General features: G+C 23.8%; 3 protein-coding genes across 3 annotated transcripts; 1 reads left to right on the top strand and 2 right to left on the bottom strand.

The window, feature by feature from the left end:
• Positions 1 to 1,278: 1,278 nt before the first annotated feature.
• On the bottom strand, positions 1,279 to 4,428 carry LOC129611038 (RINT1-like protein). Its single transcript, XM_055523950.1, has 11 exons — positions 4,196 to 4,428; positions 3,902 to 4,143; positions 3,533 to 3,848; positions 3,348 to 3,460; positions 3,126 to 3,288; positions 2,924 to 3,066; positions 2,779 to 2,861; positions 2,405 to 2,721; positions 2,105 to 2,350; positions 1,818 to 2,044; positions 1,279 to 1,743 (listed from the first exon to the last, which is right to left on the bottom strand). The coding sequence occupies exons 1-11, from the start codon at positions 4,322 to 4,324 to the stop codon at positions 1,557 to 1,559; spliced, it is 2,166 nt and encodes a 721-aa protein (XP_055379925.1). The 5' UTR covers positions 4,325 to 4,428; the 3' UTR covers positions 1,279 to 1,556.
• Positions 4,429 to 5,282: 854 nt separating this feature from the next.
• Positions 5,283 to 13,881, top strand: LOC129610929 (protein cueball). Its single transcript, XM_055523759.1, has 2 exons — positions 5,283 to 6,420; positions 12,090 to 13,881. The coding sequence occupies exons 1-2, from the start codon at positions 5,518 to 5,520 to the stop codon at positions 13,197 to 13,199; spliced, it is 2,013 nt and encodes a 670-aa protein (XP_055379734.1). The 5' UTR covers positions 5,283 to 5,517; the 3' UTR covers positions 13,200 to 13,881.
• Positions 13,882 to 22,431: 8,550 nt separating this feature from the next.
• LOC129611250 (survival of motor neuron-related-splicing factor 30) lies at positions 22,432 to 23,759 on the bottom strand. Its single transcript, XM_055524305.1, has 3 exons — positions 23,608 to 23,759; positions 23,142 to 23,551; positions 22,432 to 22,952 (listed from the first exon to the last, which is right to left on the bottom strand). The coding sequence occupies exons 1-3, from the start codon at positions 23,647 to 23,649 to the stop codon at positions 22,682 to 22,684; spliced, it is 723 nt and encodes a 240-aa protein (XP_055380280.1). The 5' UTR covers positions 23,650 to 23,759; the 3' UTR covers positions 22,432 to 22,681.
• Between the last annotated feature and the right edge of the window lie 500 nt (positions 23,760 to 24,259).

Here is a 24,259-nt window from a genome sequence, read left to right as displayed (position 1 = left end):
AAAATATGTATTTAAAATATATATCATGTTTATTATTTATATTAGAAACTTTTTTTACTGTTCAACGTATGATTTTGTTTAAAAAAATAAAATTTGTAAGAAAAATAAATTTTGATTTCTATTTATATATGTAATATAATACATATGCATTTTTCATTTAATATTTTAGCAAAAGTTTTACTATTAAGTTTCGAAAAATAATTTCCGGAAATTAATTTTTGAAGAAGTATTTGCTATAGTAGTGTTTACAAAAAATAAAAGATAGTGGTGTCAATACTTTTAACAGGGAATAAGATGTAAAATCTCAGTTAACGTGTATTCATAAAAAGCTATAAAATTACTACACTTAAATAAAAGAACCCTTTGAAACTAAACAAAAAATTAATAGATTTTGTTATTGATATCACTAAACAAAGTCTTAGGGAAAAAAATTTTAAAAGAGCTTAAAATAACACTTGGAGCTTAATATAGTGGTATAAAAATTATTTTTCATCTGTTGTAACTTCAAAAACAATTTTTTTTTAAGACAAAATTTCATAGGTTGTAATTTTTTTTTTAATTTGTCCTCCAAGCTTATTAAACAAGACTTTTGATTCTATTTTATTACATGTAGGTACATATTTGCTTAGTAGTTCAAGCCACGTTTTATTTAACAGCTTTAATTCATTTAGCAATCTGCTTTATTTTTCCACAAGCTATCTACATTCTTGTGTATTTCGAAAATTATAACGCTTTTAAATTAAGTAACCTTTACTCTATCACATTCATCACAAAGTTTCCTTGTTTAGGATATGTTTCACAAATTATAGAACTTTTAATACATTACAACGTTTATTTATTGCACACTTCTGCTAAGAAATAGTCGCTTATCGTCACTTTTTTCATTAAAACAAAGCGGTGAACAATGCATAATTCATATCTATGAAGAGAAAGTTGTAAATACCCAATTTTAAGTTTTCGTGAGTTTTCGAGAATTCGAAGATGGTATACAATTATATATGTACATAATTATGTGGTACACATAAAAAATTTTTGAAATCTGCCTCCCGTAGGGGGAAAGATAGAGAAACTAAAAAGACTTGTGTAACATACAAAAATCCTATACCTGTGGGATATCTAACGCCCAGTTGTGCATATGAATAATTGTATGAAGCCATAAATCTATGCAATTGCTTATTTTACTAAAAGTCCTTTCTACCGCTTTAACGATTTTCTAACATTCGTTTTTTTTAGCCCTTTATGAAATTCGTCTAATAATTAAAACAGCATTCACTCTTTCATTAGAATAAGTTATTTACAATTTTATTACATTTCCTAGATAAGGTAAAAATTTTTTAAACACTGTCAATTGTTTTATTTTCTATGCACCACATTATTTCTAGTAATTTTTAGTTATCTACCTATATATCTAATTTTACGTTCTCGAGGATTCAGCTTTAAAATAAATCAAAATTACATCTTCGTAGCTCCTATTTTGACTTCATATTTGTATAATAATTAAAATATTCTCCCTTTTTCATAAATTTAACAAATTAACAATATATTTAAGCAAATATTTAACATATTCTAATATCTTTCCGTCGCTCTAATATATCAATGCACACATCTGGTTTAAGGAATAAAATACCAAATTCTTTTAAAGCTTTCTGCTTGTGTTCAGGAGTTACATCTTGTTTTAATGTTTGGTACAATAATAAAGTACTACCAACTGATGTCGTCAATAATAAACATACATCATGTACTCTGTAATTAGAAAAAATTATAATAATACTTAAAAAAAAATAATATTTACATCGTTATTATGAGAGAATATTAACCTTTTAAAGAGCAAATCGGATCTTCTTGAATATTGACCAAACAATGCGAAAAGATTTCGTGTCATATCAAACTGAAATTGAGCAGCCCCGCCAACTGAAAATTTTGTATTCATTACCATGCTGTCTAAAAAGAACTCGTCCAGTTGTTGGGAGATTAAGCGTATAGCCGAATTAAATAAATTCAATGATAAATCTTTCTCTAAATTATGTAAATTTATCATCATTACCTAAAATATTAAAAAAAAAATATTAAAAACTATTTTGATAATACGAAAATAATATTTTACATGGAACATATCACTAGCACTGGAAGATAACATAAAAGGTTCTTTAGTATTTTGTTCGGGAAGCAATGACCAATTATCATGTCTATAATGCATAGATTTTGCTTTTATTTCTCCAACAATTTTTTCTGATAAATCTCTAAGTAAATTTTCTTGCCAATGCTCAAGCTCTTCTGAAGCTTGTTCGAAAACCGAATTGATTTCATTAACATTTGGTCCAACCAATGCTGCATGTAAATGTAAATAATGCTAAAACAATTAAAAAATTAATACATAAACATTTGAAAGATAGTTGTATCATACGACGTTTTCGCCCCACTCTTTCAACACTGCGTTAATATAGTTAATTGCGTTTAGAATACTTGTTGTACCAACAGCACCACTACCATATAATTGAACTAAACGAAGACGAAAGTTATCAATGAGTTCTAGTTGTAAATTTAAAAACTGTAATTGGTGACCCGGCTGTGTGAGAGCACTATATCGGTCTTTAATAGAATCTAGTAATCTAATAAATTGATCAGCACATTTAGGAATTTTCAATTCTTCCATATTACTAGAATCTATTAGCATCCACGGTGAATCTCCTTGTAATACGCAATCCATTTTATCTGTACAAACTAAAATGAAAAACGTTTTTAATACATTTTTTAAAATATTTACATTCCTAAACATACATCTTTCCTCAATCGAAATCCATTTAATTAAATATTGCGGTTGAGTAATTACATTTAAAGCACTTGGAAAACTAGTAGGATATCTAGAAAACACATAAAATTTGCATGAACTATAAAAAAAAAGGTGCAAAAATTTAAAAAATACCCCAATGTCTCTCTTAACTCTATTTCAAAAGCTAGTGTTTCATCCAATAAATGTGCAAATAATGTTTCATCTTGACAAATATCTGCTATATCGTATCCCAGTTTTTCAATAGTCAATTGTACTAAACCTCTAATAAACTCTAACTAAAATTTAATCGTAAACTATTTTTAAAAAGGTAAATTTAAATTTTGTAAACTCTTACTCGCACATTGTAATTTTCATGACCAGCTTTAATTGCAGCTGACTGAAAATGTTTGCCGACAAATAAATGATTTTCTTTAGCCCAATTTAATACTTGTGTGAAATACCATTCAGGTTTGTCAAGGCGATTTGTTTGTCTTGTACCAGTAAAATGATAAAAAAACCTTAGTTTGTTTTAAAAAATTAGAAACAATTTTTGAAAAATATATCTAAAATTGCTTACCTTTGCCTAAATGGTCGAAGCAACAATTCTGTTGGAATACTTATTGGAGGACAAACAATCGATGGAATAATCGTTACAAAATTCGTTGAACCATCTTCTTCTGGAGATTTCATCTAAGCCCAAAAACAAAAATATATTACTTTATATATAACATTAGTTTAAATTTAATTTAACTTATAACTCACAAGAAATAAATATTCAGCTAACAAAGTAAGTTTTTCCATATTTTCCTTGGACGGTGAAAATGTTTCAATAACTTGCTGTTGAGGCGGCCATTTGATTGCTTTTAAAGTAGTTTCAAAATCATTTGAAAACTTTTCTTTCAAAATGTTATACCAATAAACGCTAGATTTAATAGCATATGCTTTTAAAAACCGCGCTTCAATATTTTCTAGCCGACCCACAATACTATTAGCTGAACTGTGCTCACCACCAAGGGACAGAAATAAGGCCACCATTTTTGTTTCATCTCTACCGTTAATAGCTACACCGAGTGCGTTACTGAAATGTACCATTTGTTACAAAACTACGTCACAAGTTCAATTTAAACTTACTTTATTTCTTGTATGTCTTGTATTATTCGCAAATACTCAATAAACTGTTGTAAATTCTTTATATTTTCTAAATATGGCTTTACTTCTTTTATCACTACATTGCAATCATTTATTTTAGTAGATAATTTCTTATCGAATTGATCAATTTTCGCCAGTTCGAAATCTATTGCTTCTATAGTATGCTGAGTTTGCTTCCAAGCTGATTTAGTAACAGAAGTGTAAGATTCATTATCAAGGTTTAACTAGAAAATTAATATATTATGAATTGAAAAAATTTTTGAATGAACAAATTACTTTTCCTTCAATGTCTTTAAAAAGTGTGTGGTAGCTCTCAATTAAATATTTGGCTTTATGTAGGTTTTTAATATCATCACCAATTTCAGCATTAATTTTACCTATTACTTTTTCTTGTATCCTAGACATATTTAATTTTGGATTTATTTATTGTATCCTAAAATTCGTTTGTTATTAATTAATTAATCGCATCACCAATTTATTATTTTCATTTTCTTGTTGATTTTTGTCAAAAATTTTATTACTGGAATGAAAAGTGTCGGTAATTGACAATTGGAATAGTTTGTGTCAGCACAAGTAGCGATTATGTTGAGCACTAATTTGTGTTTTTTTTTGTATACAGTTTGTGCTAAACAAAAATTAATGGAGTGAGTAATTCAAATTTAAAATTAAGCTAGTTTAAAGTCATAAAATTTCTTTTTTGTTCAACAAAACGAACTTGTATCACTCTAGCTAGTAGCTACAAACCTACTGAAACAAAAACATTGCTGATGAATATAGGCATCTATCTAAATGCAAGATTTTTAACAAGTTTGTATTCTACTTAGCATTTTTCGGTAAATAAAATTATTTCCTAAGCTCCGAATCTGCTTTTCATTTGCATTTTGGTAAGCAAGAAAAAAGGTATCCCTGCAAATGTCAATCTTAAAAACCCCGTTGCTGTGATATTTATTCGTTATAATTTACCAACCTATTTTATTTACATTTTTTATGTCAACTTATTATTAACAACTTATTCAGCTCAACTTATTATGTCAATTATAATGCGTTTTTACAATAAAAGTGATATAGGTGACTGTTGGAGAATTATATTTTGCTTTGCGGCAGATTTCTTGTTTGTTTCATTTCTGTTGTTATTTTGTCATATGCGAATTCAGTAGCTTTAAATTATATTAATTTTTCATATTCATTTATATTAACTTTAAAAATTTTTTGAAGAAGATTTAAAATTCAATGTAATCTTTCAGAATGCAGTAAATCTATAACAAGTAAAGAAAGCTGGCAATCGTGCAAACGTATTATTTTTTAATTAGTATATACGTATGTAAATTGTCATTTGTCAAATAAAAATCACATTGTAAGCAGATTAAACTCTGAGTCTGTCATCGCGTGTCCAGAACGTTGGATGAATATTTGTGTTGTCGGAATATCGCACTGGTAAAAAAAAAGAGAAAAAAAAAAAGAAAAAAAATTAAGATCGCAAAAAGTCACGTAGCCCTTTTATGGCATAAACTAATTTACGTTAAAAATTTATGAAAGTGTGAAGTTTTTATCTAGCCGGTACATAGTTCAAAATTAATTTACATAAAATTATAGATAAAATGTGTTATAAAAGTCTTAAGTTGTTCATAATTTTAATATTTTGCATTGATAAAAGTAGTGTTATGTCATTATGGGATTTTGCAGCTACAGCTGAAAATAAAATAATTTTCTTTGATAAGGATTGGAATGAAGTATCTTCAGCTGCCCATCAGTTTACTAAATTATCGGGACTAGCATTTGATGAAATTGAGGAAAAATTATACTTTAGTGATCAAAATCATAATAATGGAAGCATATTTTCGCTAAAATTACCTAATAATATTAACGGTATAAGTAGCAATAGCGCCCAATTAAGTGGAATCATAAATGGTGAAACTAAAATTGAAATAATAGAAAAAATTGTAGCAAGAATTAAAAATGAAACAATTGGTGGTATAACATACGATCCTTATGATAGATATTTATATTGGACTGATAAAAGTAATAAAAAAATTTATCGATTATATACAAGTTCCTTAGCTGAAAATCGGTCTATTGGACCAGAAATATATTTAAACTTAAGTAATGACTCCATACCAGAAGGCATTACAATAGATATATGTAACCGTATGTTATATTGGTCTAACAGCAACATAAGAAATCCGTCCATACAGAGAATTGCATTAAACAGCAACTATCGAAACAGTGAAATTTTGATAAATAAAAATTTATTTCAACCTCGTGGTATCGTGACCGACCAATATTCAAAACGAATTTTTTGGGTTGTTAATTTACCGGGTATACACTATGCTGTAGAAAGTTCGAATTTGGATGGTACTGACCGTAAAACAGTTTATGAAGGATTACATAGTGAACCATATGACTTAACTGTTACAAAAAGTCATATTTTTTGGACAGACTTAATTAATGAAGCAGTGTGGAACATATCAAAAACTGCTGGAAACGATACTGAACCAGGAAAGGTAAGTTAAAGTACTTGTTCATTTTAATTTGCCTAAAATTTCGTGAACTAAACATTTAAATGAACTTAAACTTTCACTATAAGTATTCATTTTGATAAAAATACGTTTATGATAGCAGTTTAATTCACCGTCCTTGTTCTGATATTTATTTTATTATTGAACTCAGATTTATGCTTGGCGAAAGACAAATTATTGGTAAAACAATAAATCTGTCTATTCTACTACTTGGAGAAATTATTTTTCTGTTATACAAAGTTTCCTTATTTCCTTCAATGCAAAGTTCAATTTTATCAGGGCATTCAAGTGTAATAAAAAAGTAAAGCATGAGAAATGAAAGCTAAATGAAAAAATGAAATTATTTTTAATTTTATTTATTTACCCTAAGTATATAGGATTCATTTTTCTCACATATGTATATGCAACTATATTCAAAACAATGTCTTAGTCAAAGCCAAAATTGTGGCAAACAATTTCCATCAATAAATACATATATTAAATAATAAATAAAAAACTTAAATGAGTTACGTGATGAAATTTGAAGGTGCGTAGGTATGTTGCAGCTATATTAAGCCCTCTTGATGTGGTGTACCAACTACTATGAATTGTTCGATTCATAAAACGATTTTTTATTGAGATTTTTACAATTAATTAAGGTTTTTTCATTTATTTTAACTTCAACACTCCTACTACTTTTACGTTTCCTTATTTGTCCTATGTAAATTTCAAATATGAAAACTATTGTGGCTAATAAATTTCCTGAAATTAGAAAGCAAATTGGAAAATAAAAATGATTCAATTTTAAATCTCCCATATCATGATCAGGTTCTTTAAAATAAGTAAATGCATTCATTTTAATAGCTTCAGCTGTAATATCAAAGCTTTCCCATTTCGCTATGATTCCAGACTGAAACAAATTCATTAGAAACGCGTCTAACGGTTGAATAAACGGACTATCCAAATGCAATGGAAATGCTGTTAGAGTTGGAAAAATTTCAATAGCTTTTCTAAGTAATGGCCGTGATAATCGACTTTGTTGGGCTAGAAAAAAATTCGTTTTTTCTGATATTATTGTATAACCATATCTTGCGTTAAATTTTTCCATATTTTTTAAAAGAACTTTATTATCAACTGTTAGTAAAAGTTGTTTAAATTGTTCCGTTACTGTTGGATCTCTTGACCATAACTTAGTTGAACTTGTTAAAATTTTTAAGTCAGCTTCAATCATGTCGTCAACTGTTTCAATCTGACGCTCATATAATGGTGTTACTAAAGAACTTGTAAATAACGCTACATAAATATTTGTTAATATCCAAGCCAAAATATACAATTGTATAAATACTAGTGTTCCACAAAAAGTTAATTTTTTTGTTCGTTGCCAAAATGGAATTAAAATAAAATCACTTATTGTTTTTATAAATGATTTACTTATATCAATTTTTTTATATTGAAAATAAGTGATAATTAGATCAATAATTGTTGCATAAAATAATCCAGGTAATAAATATTTTACTTTAATTATATTAAATGGCCAAAGAAAATAATAATATTTTCCAAATTCTTTTGCAAATGGCACCAAAACATCAATATGTGTTACAGATGTAGATAATGTATATGAAACTTCTGTCGAAGATTTTGATGAAAGTTCAAAAAAGAGGTCTACAGTACGAGTTTTAATATAATCAAATGGTTCATCATATCTGTAGCTGAGATTTTTTACTCCAATCAAATTTGCATTATGATATTTACAGAATTCTGAAAATATAAAAAGAAAACACCATAATTTAACGAATTGAATTTCTTTAATTATACAAATTTAGTTGCACTTCTTAACTTTAATTAGAATATATTTCGCAAGCATATGAATCAATTTTTGAACTATTGTGCTTGCTTATTTAAATAACTATTATGTGAGAAGAACATCATAATGTTAATGATAAATCATCAAACATTTTAAAAAATCACTTGTTATTCAAAAACAATTATTTTAGCTCTGCATTTTTTGTTGTCAAATAAAATAAGCTATGATAGATTTGTAGGTAGGTACTAAAACAAAAGCAAATGTTTTTTTGGCAAATATTTTCTATGAAAATTTCTAAAAATATTCCTCAAATTATCTATTTTTGTACTTTACAACATGTTTTTTGAACTTTTACCAAACGAAATGTAATCTTTTCGCTTTTTATGCAACTCTTTGAGCAAGTTTTTTCGAAAATACTTTTAAAATATTTCGAGGTCAACTATCTAAAAAATATACTAACTAATTAAAGACTATATTCAAAATAATTTATAATACAATTTTCAAATTTATATTTTGTTATGCTTTACCAGTTATTTCACGAAATTTGACCAATTGTTATACATACATATGTATAACAATTTTTAACGTTTACTTTTTTAGAAATTTGGCTTAAAAATTTACAAAAAGTAAATAAGTATGTACTTACCTACCATCTTATTTAAGTTTCTTAACAAATTTATTAAGCAAAATTCTATACCAATCAAGCTTTAGTATAACATTAGTGTTTATAAATTTTCAATTAAAAATAATCAATCCAAGAAAAAGAATTCATGAGAACTGAATAATTAATAACAACTTATCAAGATTCTATGTATATACTTCGAAAACTTTGTACTTTATGCAGAACCGATACTTACATTTATCTCTTCACGTTTTTCTTATCAGAAAATTTGTTTATCATTTACTACACTATAGTTGGAAAAAGATAAATATTTAATATTAAATTTTAGTTTCATGTTATTAATATGTGATGTACTGCGTATTAAAAATAGAATATTAATGACATAATATTTTCATTTTTTCAAATACAGCAGGGGTAAATATTTTTTAAAGGTAAATAAAAATATTAAGCGCGAAATACCCACTTTTCTTTTTTCATGAATGTTTTTTTATGTATTTACTAATGTTTCTGATAAGAAAGCAAAATAAAAAGTAAGTACTTAAGTAAATTAATTTTTATTTTTCTTTAAAGACAAATCTGCAAATTAAATTTTTTCTGTATTTACGTGATCTTGTGTCCGACATCAATTAATTAATATTTAACTGGAAGTCGAGCCCGTACAAATATTTTTTTGCCATTTTATTTTATTTGATTCTTTATTTGCTTACCTTTGAAAATTCTGTAACTTAATCCACCAACAAGCACCTTACTGTTAACATTACTATTTTTTTTATACATTATAAATGGAGGATCGTTACGAAAAACAGTTTTAATTTTATAGCCATTCAAATTTTTTAATTTTATTTCAAAATATTCATTTAATTTTATATTATTTCCTTTATATTCTGTTAAATTTTCAATCTTTAATTTTGGAAAAGGATTATAACTTAAAATATTCATGGAATTTGAATTGTTGTTATACCAAAATACGACAACAATATTTAGAAAATAATTATTCCATGCCCAATTAAATATCCATAAAATGTCATCTTCATACGAATTTATTTTATAATAAAATATAATAAATAATTTTGTTTCATGTACCATTTGTAATATTTCGTTAACAGCAATTAATATGCTATCATATTTATGATTTAAAAATATAATTCCAATATGATTTTTATTAAAAAATAAACGAATTTTATAATTAATATTAAATTTTGTTATTAAAATTTTAGCTGTTGTCGGAATATTCGGAATTAAACAAGGAATTTTATAATTGAATGATGAAAAAACTAGTATTGTACGAAAAGGTGTTACATTTCGGAAATCTTGAAATATTTCATTCAATTGAGTGCAATTACCATGAAAATCGTTTTTTACGGCCTTGCAATTATTTGAATAGAAAAATATTAAAAACAAAACGAACAATACTTGTTTCATAGTTAATAATAAACTTATTTAATTTATTTTAATTAATTGTTTATACTTTTAAGTGAAATTGAAAAGCGATTAGCTATTGCGAAAGTTGAAAATTTTCAATAACTTAAGTGATTTTCAAAAATTTTCTATTTGCATTACCTTTTTATACTCGGATGGAAAACAAGTTTTTCGTTCCAAAGTTAATGCATTTTTAATAATAAACTAAAAAAAATTATTTTTGTTTTAATGTGTTATTATGTGGTTGGGTGTTAATTTTTTCTTTGTTCAAATCAAAAATGTGTTAATTAAATATACAACATATTATGAGCTTACATAAAACTAAAATATACGAAATTAATAAATAGATAAAATGGTAGTATATAATTAGTTAAAATGGAAACTTAATTGAAATATGAATTCAAATTTCCATATATAAATATGCCAGTGCTTTAACTTATATTCTAAGTAACAGTAACCGCAATATTTAAGATCTTCTTTTATAACTTATACCGGTCGGTCCATTTAAATATTTATTGCATGTTATATAATTTTTAGAAAACTCACACTTGCTACGCAACTGACTACAGTGTAATAATAGCATGCCTCAACAGTAACACATTTGGTTGTTAAATACTAAATAAATAATTCACTATACTTATTTATGTTAGTCACTCTTTTATTTTATATATACTTATATATATATTTACTTAATTACTGTGCGAACCAAAAATTTCCACACAACTTTTCCACACAACATTTTAAATCAAATCAAAATTATCAATTATGATAAAGTTCATATAATTTGCAGCAATGTTATCACAAGCGCCACATGGAAAAATAATCTTTGAAGTATTTAGAAATAAAAATTAAAAATGAGTGCTTATATTAAATATTGCATTAAGTGCTTATAAAAATTTATTTAAGGTGAAAATAGCTGTCATCGGCATCGCTCCATTTATAGACGGTAGAGAAATATGTCAGTGCCTTGCATTCTATAGAACTAAGTAACATTATGCCATATGACAATTAATTATTTAATAACTTTAAAAAATAATAATAAGAACAAAAATATTTTCAATTGATTGTTATGTAATAAGATATAAGTAAGTAAGTATCTTTTATATTAAAAAATTTAAATTCAATACTCCGGAATAATTGAATAAAAAATATTTATTTTCATTTGTTTGATTTTTAACGATTATTCTTTTATTTAAATTTAAAAAATATGTTTTAAAATTAAAACAAGGCACAATTTATTTTGGAGTTTTTGGAATACTTGAAATTATTGAGTAAAATTTTTTTATTAATCTTTATTTATATCTATGTATATATATTTATTCAGAAACTAAAAATTTATTATAAATATTTCAATTGCAAGCGCCAAATTCGATTCTAAAAAATGTTTACTTGCTCTTTAGTACAAATTAAATAAGTATTTCTTCTGTAGTTACATAATTAAGTAATTACGTATTATTTATTTATTTTATTTTATTTTTGCTTATCATCTTTAATTAAATAATGAATGAATGTTATTTGAAAAGTGATTGAGGTAAGAATAAAATCATTTGCTTTGACAAGTTAACTAACAATCTTCAAACCTATTTAAATATTTTACATTTATAGTAAAATTGTTTACGTTTTTATGAAAATGGCTGTATTATAAAATTATTTTTCAAAAAAATTAAAGGAAAGTGTTTTTAAACTTTTAAATCGCAAATATCATGTACGTTTAGCTTCTATATTTTGTTCTATTTCAAAATGAATTATGCATTTACTAGTATAAATAATTATAAAAAAAAATACGAACTTTGATATCAAAAAAACAATTTATATTTTTTGTTTTTACAGAGTTACTCTTTTAAGGACAGACCCAGAGGAATAATATCAAGGTCTGGATTTTTAACGAAATTAACCAATGTACCAGAATGCAAAGAAATTATATTAACTATTAAGAATAGATTGAAAGAACATATAAACATGTCATCACCTACTTTATTGAATAGTACAACAGCAATAAAATCAATAAATCTAGCTAAACCTCATGTATATTGCTTAAATAAAGGTGAATATAATCCTTTAAGTGATGCTTGTATATGTAAAGTTGGATTTTCTGGATTACGATGTGAAATTGATGATTGTACAAATTATTGTGTACATGGTACATGTGAAATATCCTCGATGGGTTTTCCTGAATGTGTATGCAATGAAGGTTTTTATGGTATACGATGTGAGGCATACAAATGTTCTGACTATTGCTTAAATGATGGTTTTTGTGAAATTAATGAAAATAAACCATCATGCGAATGCAATGAACAATTTACTGGTGAAAGGTGCGAACAAAATTTAACCGAAACATGTACATTATTTTGCTCATTATTAAAATATAATCCAAACTATGAAATACCCTTTAAATGTCATGATATTTGTTATACAATGAATGAATTAAATAATACTGAAACACACTTAAATGAAATTTATAAAAATTTAAAACGTATAAATAAACATGATTTTATACAGAATCAACAGAAACATCAAATGGAAGATCATGACATTAGTAAATTAACACATTTATGTAGTTATAATACATATATTATAGCAATAATATGCTTAAGTATATTATTAGCACTTACAATAGTTTTATTAATTATATTTGCAATACGTAAAACCTTTAAGCCGCCAAGACCAAAAATTCGTAAAACGTTTGTTGTACAAAAACGTGTCGATAATAGTAGTAATAATTGTAAAAATTTAAATTGTACTAATGGAAATACACCATTAACAAGTAGACCTTTATCAGCTGTAGAAAAATGTGAAATAACTATTGAAGATTGTTGTAATATGAATATATGTGATACACCATGTTTTGATCCAAAAGTTTTACAACAATCATTTGATAATTATTCAAAAAATGACGATAAAAAAACTTTGGTTGATAATATGGAAGAAGATTTGTATTAAAAACTTAGCTGCCGTGTGACATGCCGGTCGTGTCAATGCCTTTTTTTTTCTAAAATAAGAAAAAAAAAATTATTATTTTTGTGGTGTCTTTCATAATGCAAAGACTTATAAAATTAGGTAAATTGATAGATAATTAAAAATAGTACAATTTCATTTTTTTTGTTTATCAGCATAAGATAATTTTAAAACTTTTGAAATATATTAATGCATATTTCATAAATTCTTCAAATTCGAAATAAAATTTTTAAAGAAAACAATTAAATCCTGCAAACGATGACAAAAAAATCAGTTTACTTCTTTACAATAATTTATTAAGCTGTTTTAAATTGTTAAGCAATAATTAATTGTTGAAACATTTTTCCTTTCATTCTCAAATTGTAGTGAAATAATTCACAGAGTGCTATCCAAATTCAAGGTTTATTTAAAAAATTATATTTACATACATATTTCTTTATTTATCTTATGCCAAATTTTAATTGAAAATTTTTTTAAATTATTTTATAAATTGGTTTTATTTAAAAAAAACAAGGAGCTATTTTATTGTCTTTGTTATTACTCGTTTTCCTACAGTTGAAAAATTTCTAAAAAAAATTATGTATCTTTTATTTATGACAATTACAACTTAGTTTTCGAATCATATTTAAAATAATTCAAATGTGAGTATTTTGTCATTATCATAACTTTATTGAATCGACTAAGTACTTTAAATTAAATATATGTAATTTGGTATAGGTTTTCCAAAATGCAAATACAATATTCATGATAAAAATTTTTAATTTTCGTGTGCATTTTGTTTAAATTTAACACACGAAATAACTCTTGAGCAGCTTATACATTTTGTAAATTTATTTTAATTATTTTTAAAGTGGCAACTACTTATAATCATCTTAATTTTATTATAAGTATTAAAAAAATATTTCTTTTTATTAAAAAAAAATTGGTTTAATATTTTAAATTAATTTTCAAATTAGATTTTACTGTGTACTTAAAAATAAAAATTTTTTTCATTAAAATTAATTTAGGAAATATAGCTAGTTTATATTATTTTAAATTTTGATTTTTTTGTGTTTTTTTTTTTGTGTATTTATAATAGAAAATGAAAAGTTCTAATATTTTGTTTAGTACTTTTAAAAAATTATTTAATTTTTGAAAAATTGAAATAAAAAAAATAAAAATATACTTATTTAGTCTTAATTTTATTAAATTGAGACAAATGAAAAAGAAAAGAAAATAAAACAATTTTATTTTTAAACAAAAATGAAAATTAATAATTTATTATATAGATTTAAATAAGAAATAAATATTGAAATGAAATTTTATTTTAAATTTAAGTTAGATATTTATAAAAATGGGGAATATTAGTTGAAATATAATTTAATTTATTGTAAGATCGTAGAAAAACAAGAAATGTTGTTCTATTACAAAAGACATGTAATTTAAATAATTGAAAATTCAAACAGTCTCATTCAAATAGTTTTGAAACAAAAGCTCAATATTATCTCAGAAAACTTCAAGTCCAAATTAATAGTTTTTGTTTTATTCACAGCAGACTAATAAATTTTTTTAAAAGAGTAATTTTTAATAAGCATCCGATGTAAATTAGTTCAATTTGCAAAATAGATTCAATTCCAATGTTAGAATGACTTTTTAAAAGTAAAGTTTAACTACAAATTATTGCATTAAATTTAATTACGCAGACCAATTTAGGCACATTACAGCAATTTTGGTAAATTAAATATTCAGTCTAATTTTTAGTTATTTAATCACGACTTTAACTCTAAATGAATGTTCGATGCAACTTTTATTATCATAGCAGTTTTAAATTTTTATCAATCAGATTTTATCATGTCCTTTTTATTATAAATATTGACCAGTTTTCTTTAATTAATAAAATATTAATAGAAACCATTTATGTTTTCATTGTTGGTTAAAAATTTTACTCGAACACTTAAAATTTTTGCAAAATCACCTTTATTATGTTTATAATAGCTCAAACTTTTTAATAAAATCATTATTTTTTTGTAAATCTTCAAATATTAACATTAAATTATTTAAATTAATATAGTAACAGGACTAATCAATGCATCAATGAATAGATAACAAAATTTATTTGGTATGAAAATGATGACACTTTAATTTTCGATAAAATAAAATACATAATGTTTTGAATATATGAAGGCTATATAATTTTAAATCTTATTGCTTATATGTACATACTTAGATATATTTATAACAAAAGCAGGGTTAAAATACTTAATTTATAAGTTTTTGGAAACGATTTATAGACAAATAACCCCAATAATTTATGTGTAAAAAATTTTTAAACTCAAAAATTTTTGTATCAATTAAAGAAATTAAAGAATTTTTCAATTAAACTCCAGACATTATTTGATTGGCTTCAAAAAAAAAAAAGTGAACAAAGCAAAAATGCAAAGTAAATAAATAAATTAAATGCTGAACGTAATTATATGCTTCGGTTTCATATTAATTTTTGTTATCTTTATTCAAATCTTTTATAAATAAATTATGAAACTAAAATATTAAATATTTCAATAGTATTCTGATTTCATAAAAAAAGCAAAACAAAATATTTTTTAATTTTGTTGCACATTAAGTTTTGCAATAAAATCTTTTAAGCTCTGATTGTGAACTAAGTACAAGATGGTTTGAATGTTTTGAGATCAACGAATTGAAAAAAAATATTTGTTATAAACAAATTATAAAATAATTCGAACACTATTAACTAATCACGTATTGTTATGACGAAAATTTTAGTAAACTTTTACTCTTAACTATTTCTCTTTTAAAGTACTACAAGATTTTTTTTATAAAAAATAGTATTTTATATTTTTTTAGCAATAAATAGATAAAGCTTCATGAACTTGAACTACTGGCTTACATACACACTTCATACTGACGTTGTAGTTTTAAACATTTTGTTTTGATTTTGCTTCGTTATAAAATTTAACTTTTATACTTTTTATTATTAAACATAAGGTTATTAAATTTTTAGTTTGATTTTAAAAAAAATTATAGTAGATTTACTAAAATGATTTTTTAAATTTATGCTTTTTAAAGAAATAACGTTAATTTTATTTAATATACTTCGTAAGTAAGTATTTAACAATTTTACAATCTTTTTTCAAAGAAATAAATATTAATAAGATTCTTTTTTCAAAGAAATAATTAAATATAAATCATTTGATCAATTGAAATCAATTTACAAATTATAAGAATTTATTTACTTAATTATTTTTTAATTAAAAAATGTAAAGACGTAAAATTAATTACTTTTTGTTTTATGTAATTACGCTAATTCATTTTTAATATTAATTTGTCCGTGTTATAAATGCTTTTTTTAAGATTAAGTAGCTTAGATATTAAAATTTTTATAAATGAAACTCTAGACGAAAATTCAATTTAATATAATTTGATTTAAAAGGCATTTATAATGAGATAAATAATACATATGTATGTTGTGTATGTCTAAGGTATCTTCGTTATACCTGTTGCATTATGATTAATCGGCAATTTTAACGTTCAAGAGATAAAAAATTATTGCATTTTTAATTCGTAAATACTTGAAATGAATTCACAATTATAATTAACAAAATTAATGCTTCATAATACTTGAATGAATAAATTTGTTTTTTTTTAAGTATTTGTTTTAAATGAAATTGTTTAAAATGCGAAGCGGAAAATCAAATTTCTCATAATTTTTACTAGTTAATAAAAATTACTATCTAGCTATGTTCACATTTTCAGTAAAGCTATACAGGGTGGTTCAGTAACAAGTTAGAACATTGGGTAGACGCAAATGTTTAAAGCTGGAAAGATTTATTTATTGGAAAAATTTCGAAAGAAATAAAAGAATAAGAATTTTTCACTAAAAAGTATTGCATTTCAATAAAATTTTTAAAATTTAAGTTTTAAGTTTTTTTTTTCAAAATGATGATTCCAAAAAATGGCAAAGAGTGACTATTTTGATCAAAAATCAATAATAGAGAATTAAAGCACCTTAAATTAATGAAAAGCAAAAAAAATAGCCATATTTGCTATTAAGGCCTTTAAAATCTTGAAATTCAAATGTTTTTTTTGCTATATCTCCAAAATCATTAAAGATTTTGTAACATTTGATAACTGAAATTAAAGGTTAAGGAGCGGGGGAAAATTCTGTAACAATTCTGTAAAATACAATAGAAATTAACAACTCGAAAAAAAGTAAAAAAATAAAAAATGAGAAAGGTTGGAATTTTCCTGAAGTTCGAATACTTGACCATGAAAAACCAAATAATGTGCTACTACTTATTGGAACGGAAGTTGTAAGCAAAAAAAACTTAGGTATATCAATATTATGACGAAAATTTTACTCATTTTCGACTGTCTTCCCGATCGTACATCGTTTCAAACATGTTGCTGAATTACCCTCTGTATATTAAAATTATTAATTAATATAAATTGATTTAAATGAATGAATTCTAAGTTACGATAATTCTAATTTTTTTATCATTTTCTCTTATAATTAAATATATGAATTAAAAAATCAAATCTAGTAAATGTTTTAATTGATGCAATTGTAAAAATTAAGTAATTTTTATTATTGATTAATATACAAATAAGTAGCAATAAAAAATTAAGAGCATAGAAAAAAAAACTATTTCGTGGCATGTAAACTTCTAGGAAATTAAAAAAATTTTGCTTTGGTTGACTGTTTTATGTTTTAAGAATGCTTAAATTTTAAAAAGGTTGAAATTTAAGATATGAGACATAGGAACAAGTTTTCTTTTTTACTGCGAGTTCTCTCTTTAAAAATTGACTTTCAAATGACATCTCCTCGTTAAAAAATAATAATAAAAAAAAAAAACTTTATAGGTTTATTTTTTATACATTCTTCATTGGTATAGATTTATAGAATATATGTATGTATATATACATAGATATATACATAAGTATAAACAATATAAAACATATTTGTGAGATACTTATTATTAGCGATTATAAAGCAAAAGCGCGTTTGTTGGTCGTATATATATATATATATATATATTATAGGCGAAAAAAAAAAATAAAAAAAAAAGAAAGAAGTTTAAGTTTTCATTACGGTTTTTATTTTATTTTTGCTCTATTGACGTTTAAATATTAATGAATTATGAATACTTAATTATTTTCGATTGTAAAGTTCGTTTTATGAGACGCAAAATAATATAAAAGTTTTGTTTTACTCTACTACGTTTCTAATATTTCAACATTATTAAATTTTATGAAAAATTATAAAAAATTAATAAAAAATTTCGGAAGAAATTCTTTTATTTTTGATTTTCAATCAAAAGAACTTGTCTCTTGTTTTATATTTTGTTAAAACTTTTCACATTCACCTATTATATTTATGTATATATGTATATACTTAATTATGTATAAAATTAAACATTTTATTGACCTTAATTAAATTGGTGCCGATGACCTTATAAAATATAATAAAACACTTTTACACAAATAAATCGCATTCATCATGGTTTTATATTTGTGTTACGCTTTGCAAATTTCTGTTTCACTAATAACATACCAACTTTATGCCCAAGTACAAATTTATTCAATTTAAAATTTAAAATAAAATTTAGTTTTAATTTCATAAATTTTATGTATTAAAGATTAAAAGAAATTAAAATTGCAAGAAAATGGTTTTCAATTTATGATAAAAAAAGTAGGTACATTCATAAAATTTTGAAATATGCAAAATCATAACATGCAAAATCAAAATTAGAAAAACAGCATTGTGCAGTGTGTTTGCATTTTTTTTAAAAAACGTTTTTCTTAGTTAGGAAGTGAATTAAACTTATGCAATTAGCTTGATTGCATAAGTTTACTTCGTTTTTTTTTCTGCAAATTTATATGGCAAAAGCTTTTTAACGGTATAAATAAAACAAACTTGAATTATATATGAATATATTAAATTGTAAGCAAGTGAGGGCAAAGTTAAAAATATAAAAGTAATATTCTCTTGAGCTTTTATTATTATTTCATAGATATTTTCACGTCACTTATACGTAGATAATAAAACAACTTTATGTTTGTATAAGAAATTTATTGTTAGTATAATAATATGTAAACAACATATGAATATGTTGCCAAAATTTTTTAAATTAAACAATTAGTGGCACAGAGGAAAAACCAAATACAAAAGAATCATATTTTATGAAATATCAATAGAAAATTGATACGTTATTGAAAAAAATATTTGCAACAAGTAGTTACAAGACAGTAACAGGACTGCGTTTAATTTTTGCATGCAAAATTAATTTTATACAATAAATTATTTTTATTATTTATAAGAATAAAGTAATAAATTATTTTATTATTTATAAGAATTTATTCACTTTAGATAATCAAATTGAAAGTTTGAAATAATTGGAAAAATTTCAATAAATTATTATCAAAACAATTTCATATTAAAATATTAAAAATATTTCCGTGATTTAAATAGATATTTATTTAAATATAAGATATCGCCAATTGTATACATTGATAACCTTCATATTTATTAATCATTTTGCGACACGATTTAATTATCTTATTTAAAATTTAAATTATGAATTTTGGTTTAAAATGAATCGAATTAAATTATATAGACTACTTTTATATTTTAACTTTCATTTAAAATAGTTAATACGAGTACTTGTAGGAAGTTTATTTTATAATATAATTTTCATTGATAATACAATAACATTAATTTTTTTCTTTTTAAAAAAATCATTACACCTGAACAGTTCATGAGTCCATTTGTATAAGATCAGGCAATATACATACAATAATTATGAAAAATCATATATATTTCTTATGTAGTCAAGTTTTTTTATGTCTAAATACATATAAAATATTTGTGCAATTTTCATGTATATATAATATATACCCATATTATAGTTTTCGTTTAATATATCCGACGGAAATGTTAGACATATTAGTCCACAATAATATGAAAAAACGGAAAAAATGTCTGTCTTCAAATACTTTACTTTTTTGCGATTGGAAAAGCTTTGGAAAGTTTAAAGCTAATGTCAATAATTATTAATCAAATTTCAATAATAATAATGAATAGTTCAATTAGTAGTGAAATAATATTGAACATTCAGTACATAATAAACAAAGTATATTCGTATAAGATAAATTATAACTAAGTATGTAAATATAATATGTACATGTAACATAAAAATTCTAATAGTTTTCAGTAAATGTTTATTTTAATTGCAGATTTTTACTATTACGTTATAAAACATTTATGCCACAATTATATTGGTTGCAATTTTTTATTTTTTTGTTTCGATTTTTTTGGTGAACTATAAATTAGTGAGTTTGTAATTTCAGTCAAAAACTAAGCTAATATGCTTATTTATGACGTTACGCTCAATAGTGTATTTTGAATTTTTCGAAATATGCTAAATTTACTAAATTTTATTTTTTATCTTCTCTAAATAATGCATTTTAATATTTCATTTAAAGAAGCAGCTATTCACTTTTTCCTTTACTCAGCTAAATTTTTCTTATCTCGAGAATTTTAAGAATTTGAAAAATATAAAAATTTGTAATGCAATACATAAAAGCCCAAAGAAGCTACATCTTTGTTCCAAAAAAAAACTTTCTACCCTTCGCACTATGAAAGAATTAAGATCATTTGCTTTAGAAATACTTTGTATGTATTTGGGAAAAAAATAAGAAATTAAAATAAAAAACCTGATAAAAATTTTTTAATTAACATTTACAAATAGGAAGGAAATGAAAATATTTTAATTAATATTCAAAAGTAATTGAATCGTTTATGTTTCTTAAAACTACATATATATTTTCGGCAACGATAATGTCAACAGTTGAAATTAGATTTTATGAAATTGGAAAATCGTTTAGGATTTTACAAAAAAATCTTTCAAAATGAGTCTTCTTACTTAAAATATAAACTAAAAAGCTGCCATTTAAAAAAATACAGCAAATACTAATTAATTCAGTGCCCTATTGCACCAACCACTTTTTACTTTTTCTTAATGAATTAAGATTTCTGTAGCACCAAGAGATAATTTACTAATAAAAGTAGTAGTTTAAAAGGTTATAAATTAAAAGAAAAAGTAAAACTAAACGGGATTGGTGCAATGAGATCCAGATGTAAAGAAAATCATTTGCAATAAATTTTTATTTTAAAATTTGTTTAAAATTTCAATTCAATTTATTAAATTATGTAATTTTACGTTAGTTTAATGATAATTATGTTAAAGATTTTTTTTTCTTTCCAAGAAATAAATATTAAAGTTCCTTAATTATGTAATTTTAGATTTGTTTAAATATTTTAAAATCATACTTGAAACTTAGTTGTTTCAAAACCAAAAATTAATAATTTGTTAAGAAAAAACAAAGTGAAAACAAAAACCAATAAAAATTAAAAAAAAATATTAATATAAATAAAAGTTAAACAAATTTTTGCATTAATGAAAAGAATTTGTTTGTTAAGTGTTCTTATAGAAGTTATAAGAGAAGTAAAAATTTAATAATTGGTAGTTTATTTATTGAATTTGTTAAGAAAATAAAAAAAATAAAAAAAAAAACGAAATTATTGTTTTATTAAAAAACAAACATATTTTTAAATTGGGATAATATAGGTGAAATAAATTTTCTACAACTGTTTAGATAGACATAGAGAACAGATATTTATTTTCTGCTGCATAAATACAAAATATTTTCTGATTCAAAATATGAAAATCAAATCAAATCTACCTATAATTCGTCTGAAAAAGTTTAAAAAAAAATCTTAGCTTCTTAGAATGCTTACCTAGATTTCAAAATACTTAACATGTACATGACTACATACATATTTGAATTGCCAAATTTTCACAAATCTATTGTTTTCGTAACACGCTTAATAGTCAATGTTCCTATATTTTGTTTAATGGTACATTACTTGTATTATTACTTAAATAATTTAAATTTATTAATAATTTTTAAGAAATATTAACTGTGCTTATTGTTCATTCCTACATACTTGGAAACAAAAATTTTATAAAGTCTAATTTAGCACATGAATTAACAGGATCTTAGTTGTTTATGCATATTAAATAATATTGAATAATACACTGTATTCAAAGCCATTATCCTATTATTAAAAAATAGTAATTTTTTTTATTTATCAAACTGAAATTAATTTTTTAAAAACGGTTTATACATAAATACCACCAAATATATTCTTTTTTCTGCTCAATATTAATTTATTTTAATTTTCATTCAGAAAATTGTCACTATCTTTAATAATTAAACACATTTGTATTTTGCATATAAAGAGAGGATTCTTTTTAAACATTACAAAAGAATTAATTAACGTTAAAATTCTTCAAATTTTAAACAATCCTTATTAATTGTACATAATTCTTATAATAAAATCATATCAAAATTTAAAGCAGTATTAAACTTTTCAAATATATTTTTATTTTAAAATAATTTATAATAATCTATATGCCTTTACGATATTTTTCACCCACAACAAATTCAGTCATAGGTTTTCCAGCGACACCGCATGTACCAATTCCAACACGACCATTAACATTATCAGGTGAGGCAAATATACTTTTAACTTTAACTCCAGATTTTTTACTATGCTTTTGTGTAAAATTTATCCATTTGTTCTTATCTTGTTCTCGTTCTTCCTCTAATTCTTTGAAACGTTGCAGTTTTTTTTGTTTCCTTTTCTTGAGATATTCTTTTTGATTTGGTCTGTGACGCCTAAAACGATTGAATTATTATTAAAATTTGTTATTTTATGCTCACAGTACTTATTAGAATTAATTTGAGTTAAGAAGTATAATAATTTATATTTGCGTATTGAAATCCACATAATGTATATGCCTTGCAATACGAAAATATTGAAATAATATTTTTTAAAACAAATAAATCACTTAGAGAGCAACATACTTTGTGGAAGGGAAAACTTCTTGTCTTGTATTTCTTTCCTTAATATCCTTTAACATTGTTGTTCCACGATTTTGATAAGCATCAAAAACAACACTTACTTCACCTTCTGTTGTAATACCTTCAATTGTGGCATCATAATAATTACCATCTTCGCTCCATTTAGCTTGACACTTATCACCTATTTTCCATTGTTTTGTAGGTACAAGTTTTTCAGCAGCAATTAATGCTTTTTCAATTTCATCATACAAACGACCAGTGCTGGTATTAGCCGGTTCAATATATGAAGATTTTTTTTGTTCCTCCAATTGTGTGCGAATAAGATCCCGCGTTAATTCAATTACCTCTTCTAAATCCTTTTTTAACTTTAATAACTCAGAGTTTTCTGGATCAGTCAAAAGTGCAGCCTCAACCTAAAACAATTTATTTTTATTAGAAACATTAATAAAACGTTCGAATTTTTATTCACCTGTTGTAATTGTAATTTATAATTTTGAAGATCATCCGCCATTGTAGTACAGGAAGAAAACAAAGTAAAATTTTAATTTCTGTTTTTTTTTTAAATAATAATATACAATTTGTGAAAACTTAAACGTTTATTACATCCATTAGATCTGTGTACTGTCATATGTCAAAGTCAAAGTCGAAAATGTCATTTCGATTATGTTAAATGTCACGTTATTTGATAGCTGACATTTTTTGAAGTACACAGCGCTTTTTTAATTTGTTGTGGTGGGCTAAACAAAACTCATGCTGACGGAATCCCTCTAACGTCAGATACTATATTAAATTTCCTTGAGATGAACGTATGAAATGGTTGCAGTTTAAATACTTACATAATACGAGTATAACATTATGTCGATGTCGACATGAAACCAATAATTTTTTAAATACAAAATCTATTTTTTTTTAGAATGTGTTTGAATTCAACTAAAAATATATGTACCAAAAAATAAGGACCATCGGTGACAAATTTCCCAGGTGCACGCCATATCAAATTTTAAACAAAATAATTTTAATATTAAGATTTTTAAGAGGATATTTCGGGCACAGTAATGTTTTAATCTATGTATTCTGATAGCATAAATCAAGGTACTCTTAAAAGTGGTGTAAGCTATAAA

This window comes from Condylostylus longicornis, unplaced genomic scaffold (assembly GCF_029603195.1).
Source record: "Condylostylus longicornis isolate FDR11 unplaced genomic scaffold, ASM2960319v2 ptg000048l, whole genome shotgun sequence".
Lineage (NCBI taxonomy): Eukaryota > Metazoa > Arthropoda > Insecta > Diptera > Dolichopodidae > Condylostylus > Condylostylus longicornis.
Note: the sequence above shows the minus strand (reverse complement) of the source record. Positions and strands in the feature narration are given on the sequence as shown.

Excerpts from the sequence above, each read along its gene's own strand:
- LOC129611038 (XM_055523950.1), bottom strand. The coding sequence starts at position 4,324 with ATGTCTAGGATACAAGAAAAAGTAATAGGTAAAATTAATGCTGAAATT. Across the intron at positions 4,144-4,195 it reads TTAAAGACATTGAAGGAAAA|TTAAACCTTGATAATGAATC; the intron begins GTAATTTGTTCA and ends TTAATTTTCTAG. Across the intron at positions 3,289-3,347 it reads CTTCGACCATTTAGGCAAAG|GTTTTTTTATCATTTTACTG; the intron begins GTAAGCAATTTT and ends AAACAAACTAAG.
- LOC129610929 (XM_055523759.1), top strand. The coding sequence starts at position 5,518 with ATGTGTTATAAAAGTCTTAAGTTGTTCATAATTTTAATATTTTGCATT. Across the intron at positions 6,421-12,089 it reads ACGATACTGAACCAGGAAAG|AGTTACTCTTTTAAGGACAG; the intron begins GTAAGTTAAAGT and ends TTGTTTTTACAG.
- LOC129611250 (XM_055524305.1), bottom strand. The coding sequence starts at position 23,649 with ATGGCGGATGATCTTCAAAATTATAAATTACAATTACAACAG. Across the intron at positions 23,552-23,607 it reads ATAAATTACAATTACAACAG|GTTGAGGCTGCACTTTTGAC; the intron begins GTGAATAAAAAT and ends AAATTGTTTTAG. Across the intron at positions 22,953-23,141 it reads GAAGTTTTCCCTTCCACAAA|GCGTCACAGACCAAATCAAA; the intron begins GTATGTTGCTCT and ends CAATCGTTTTAG.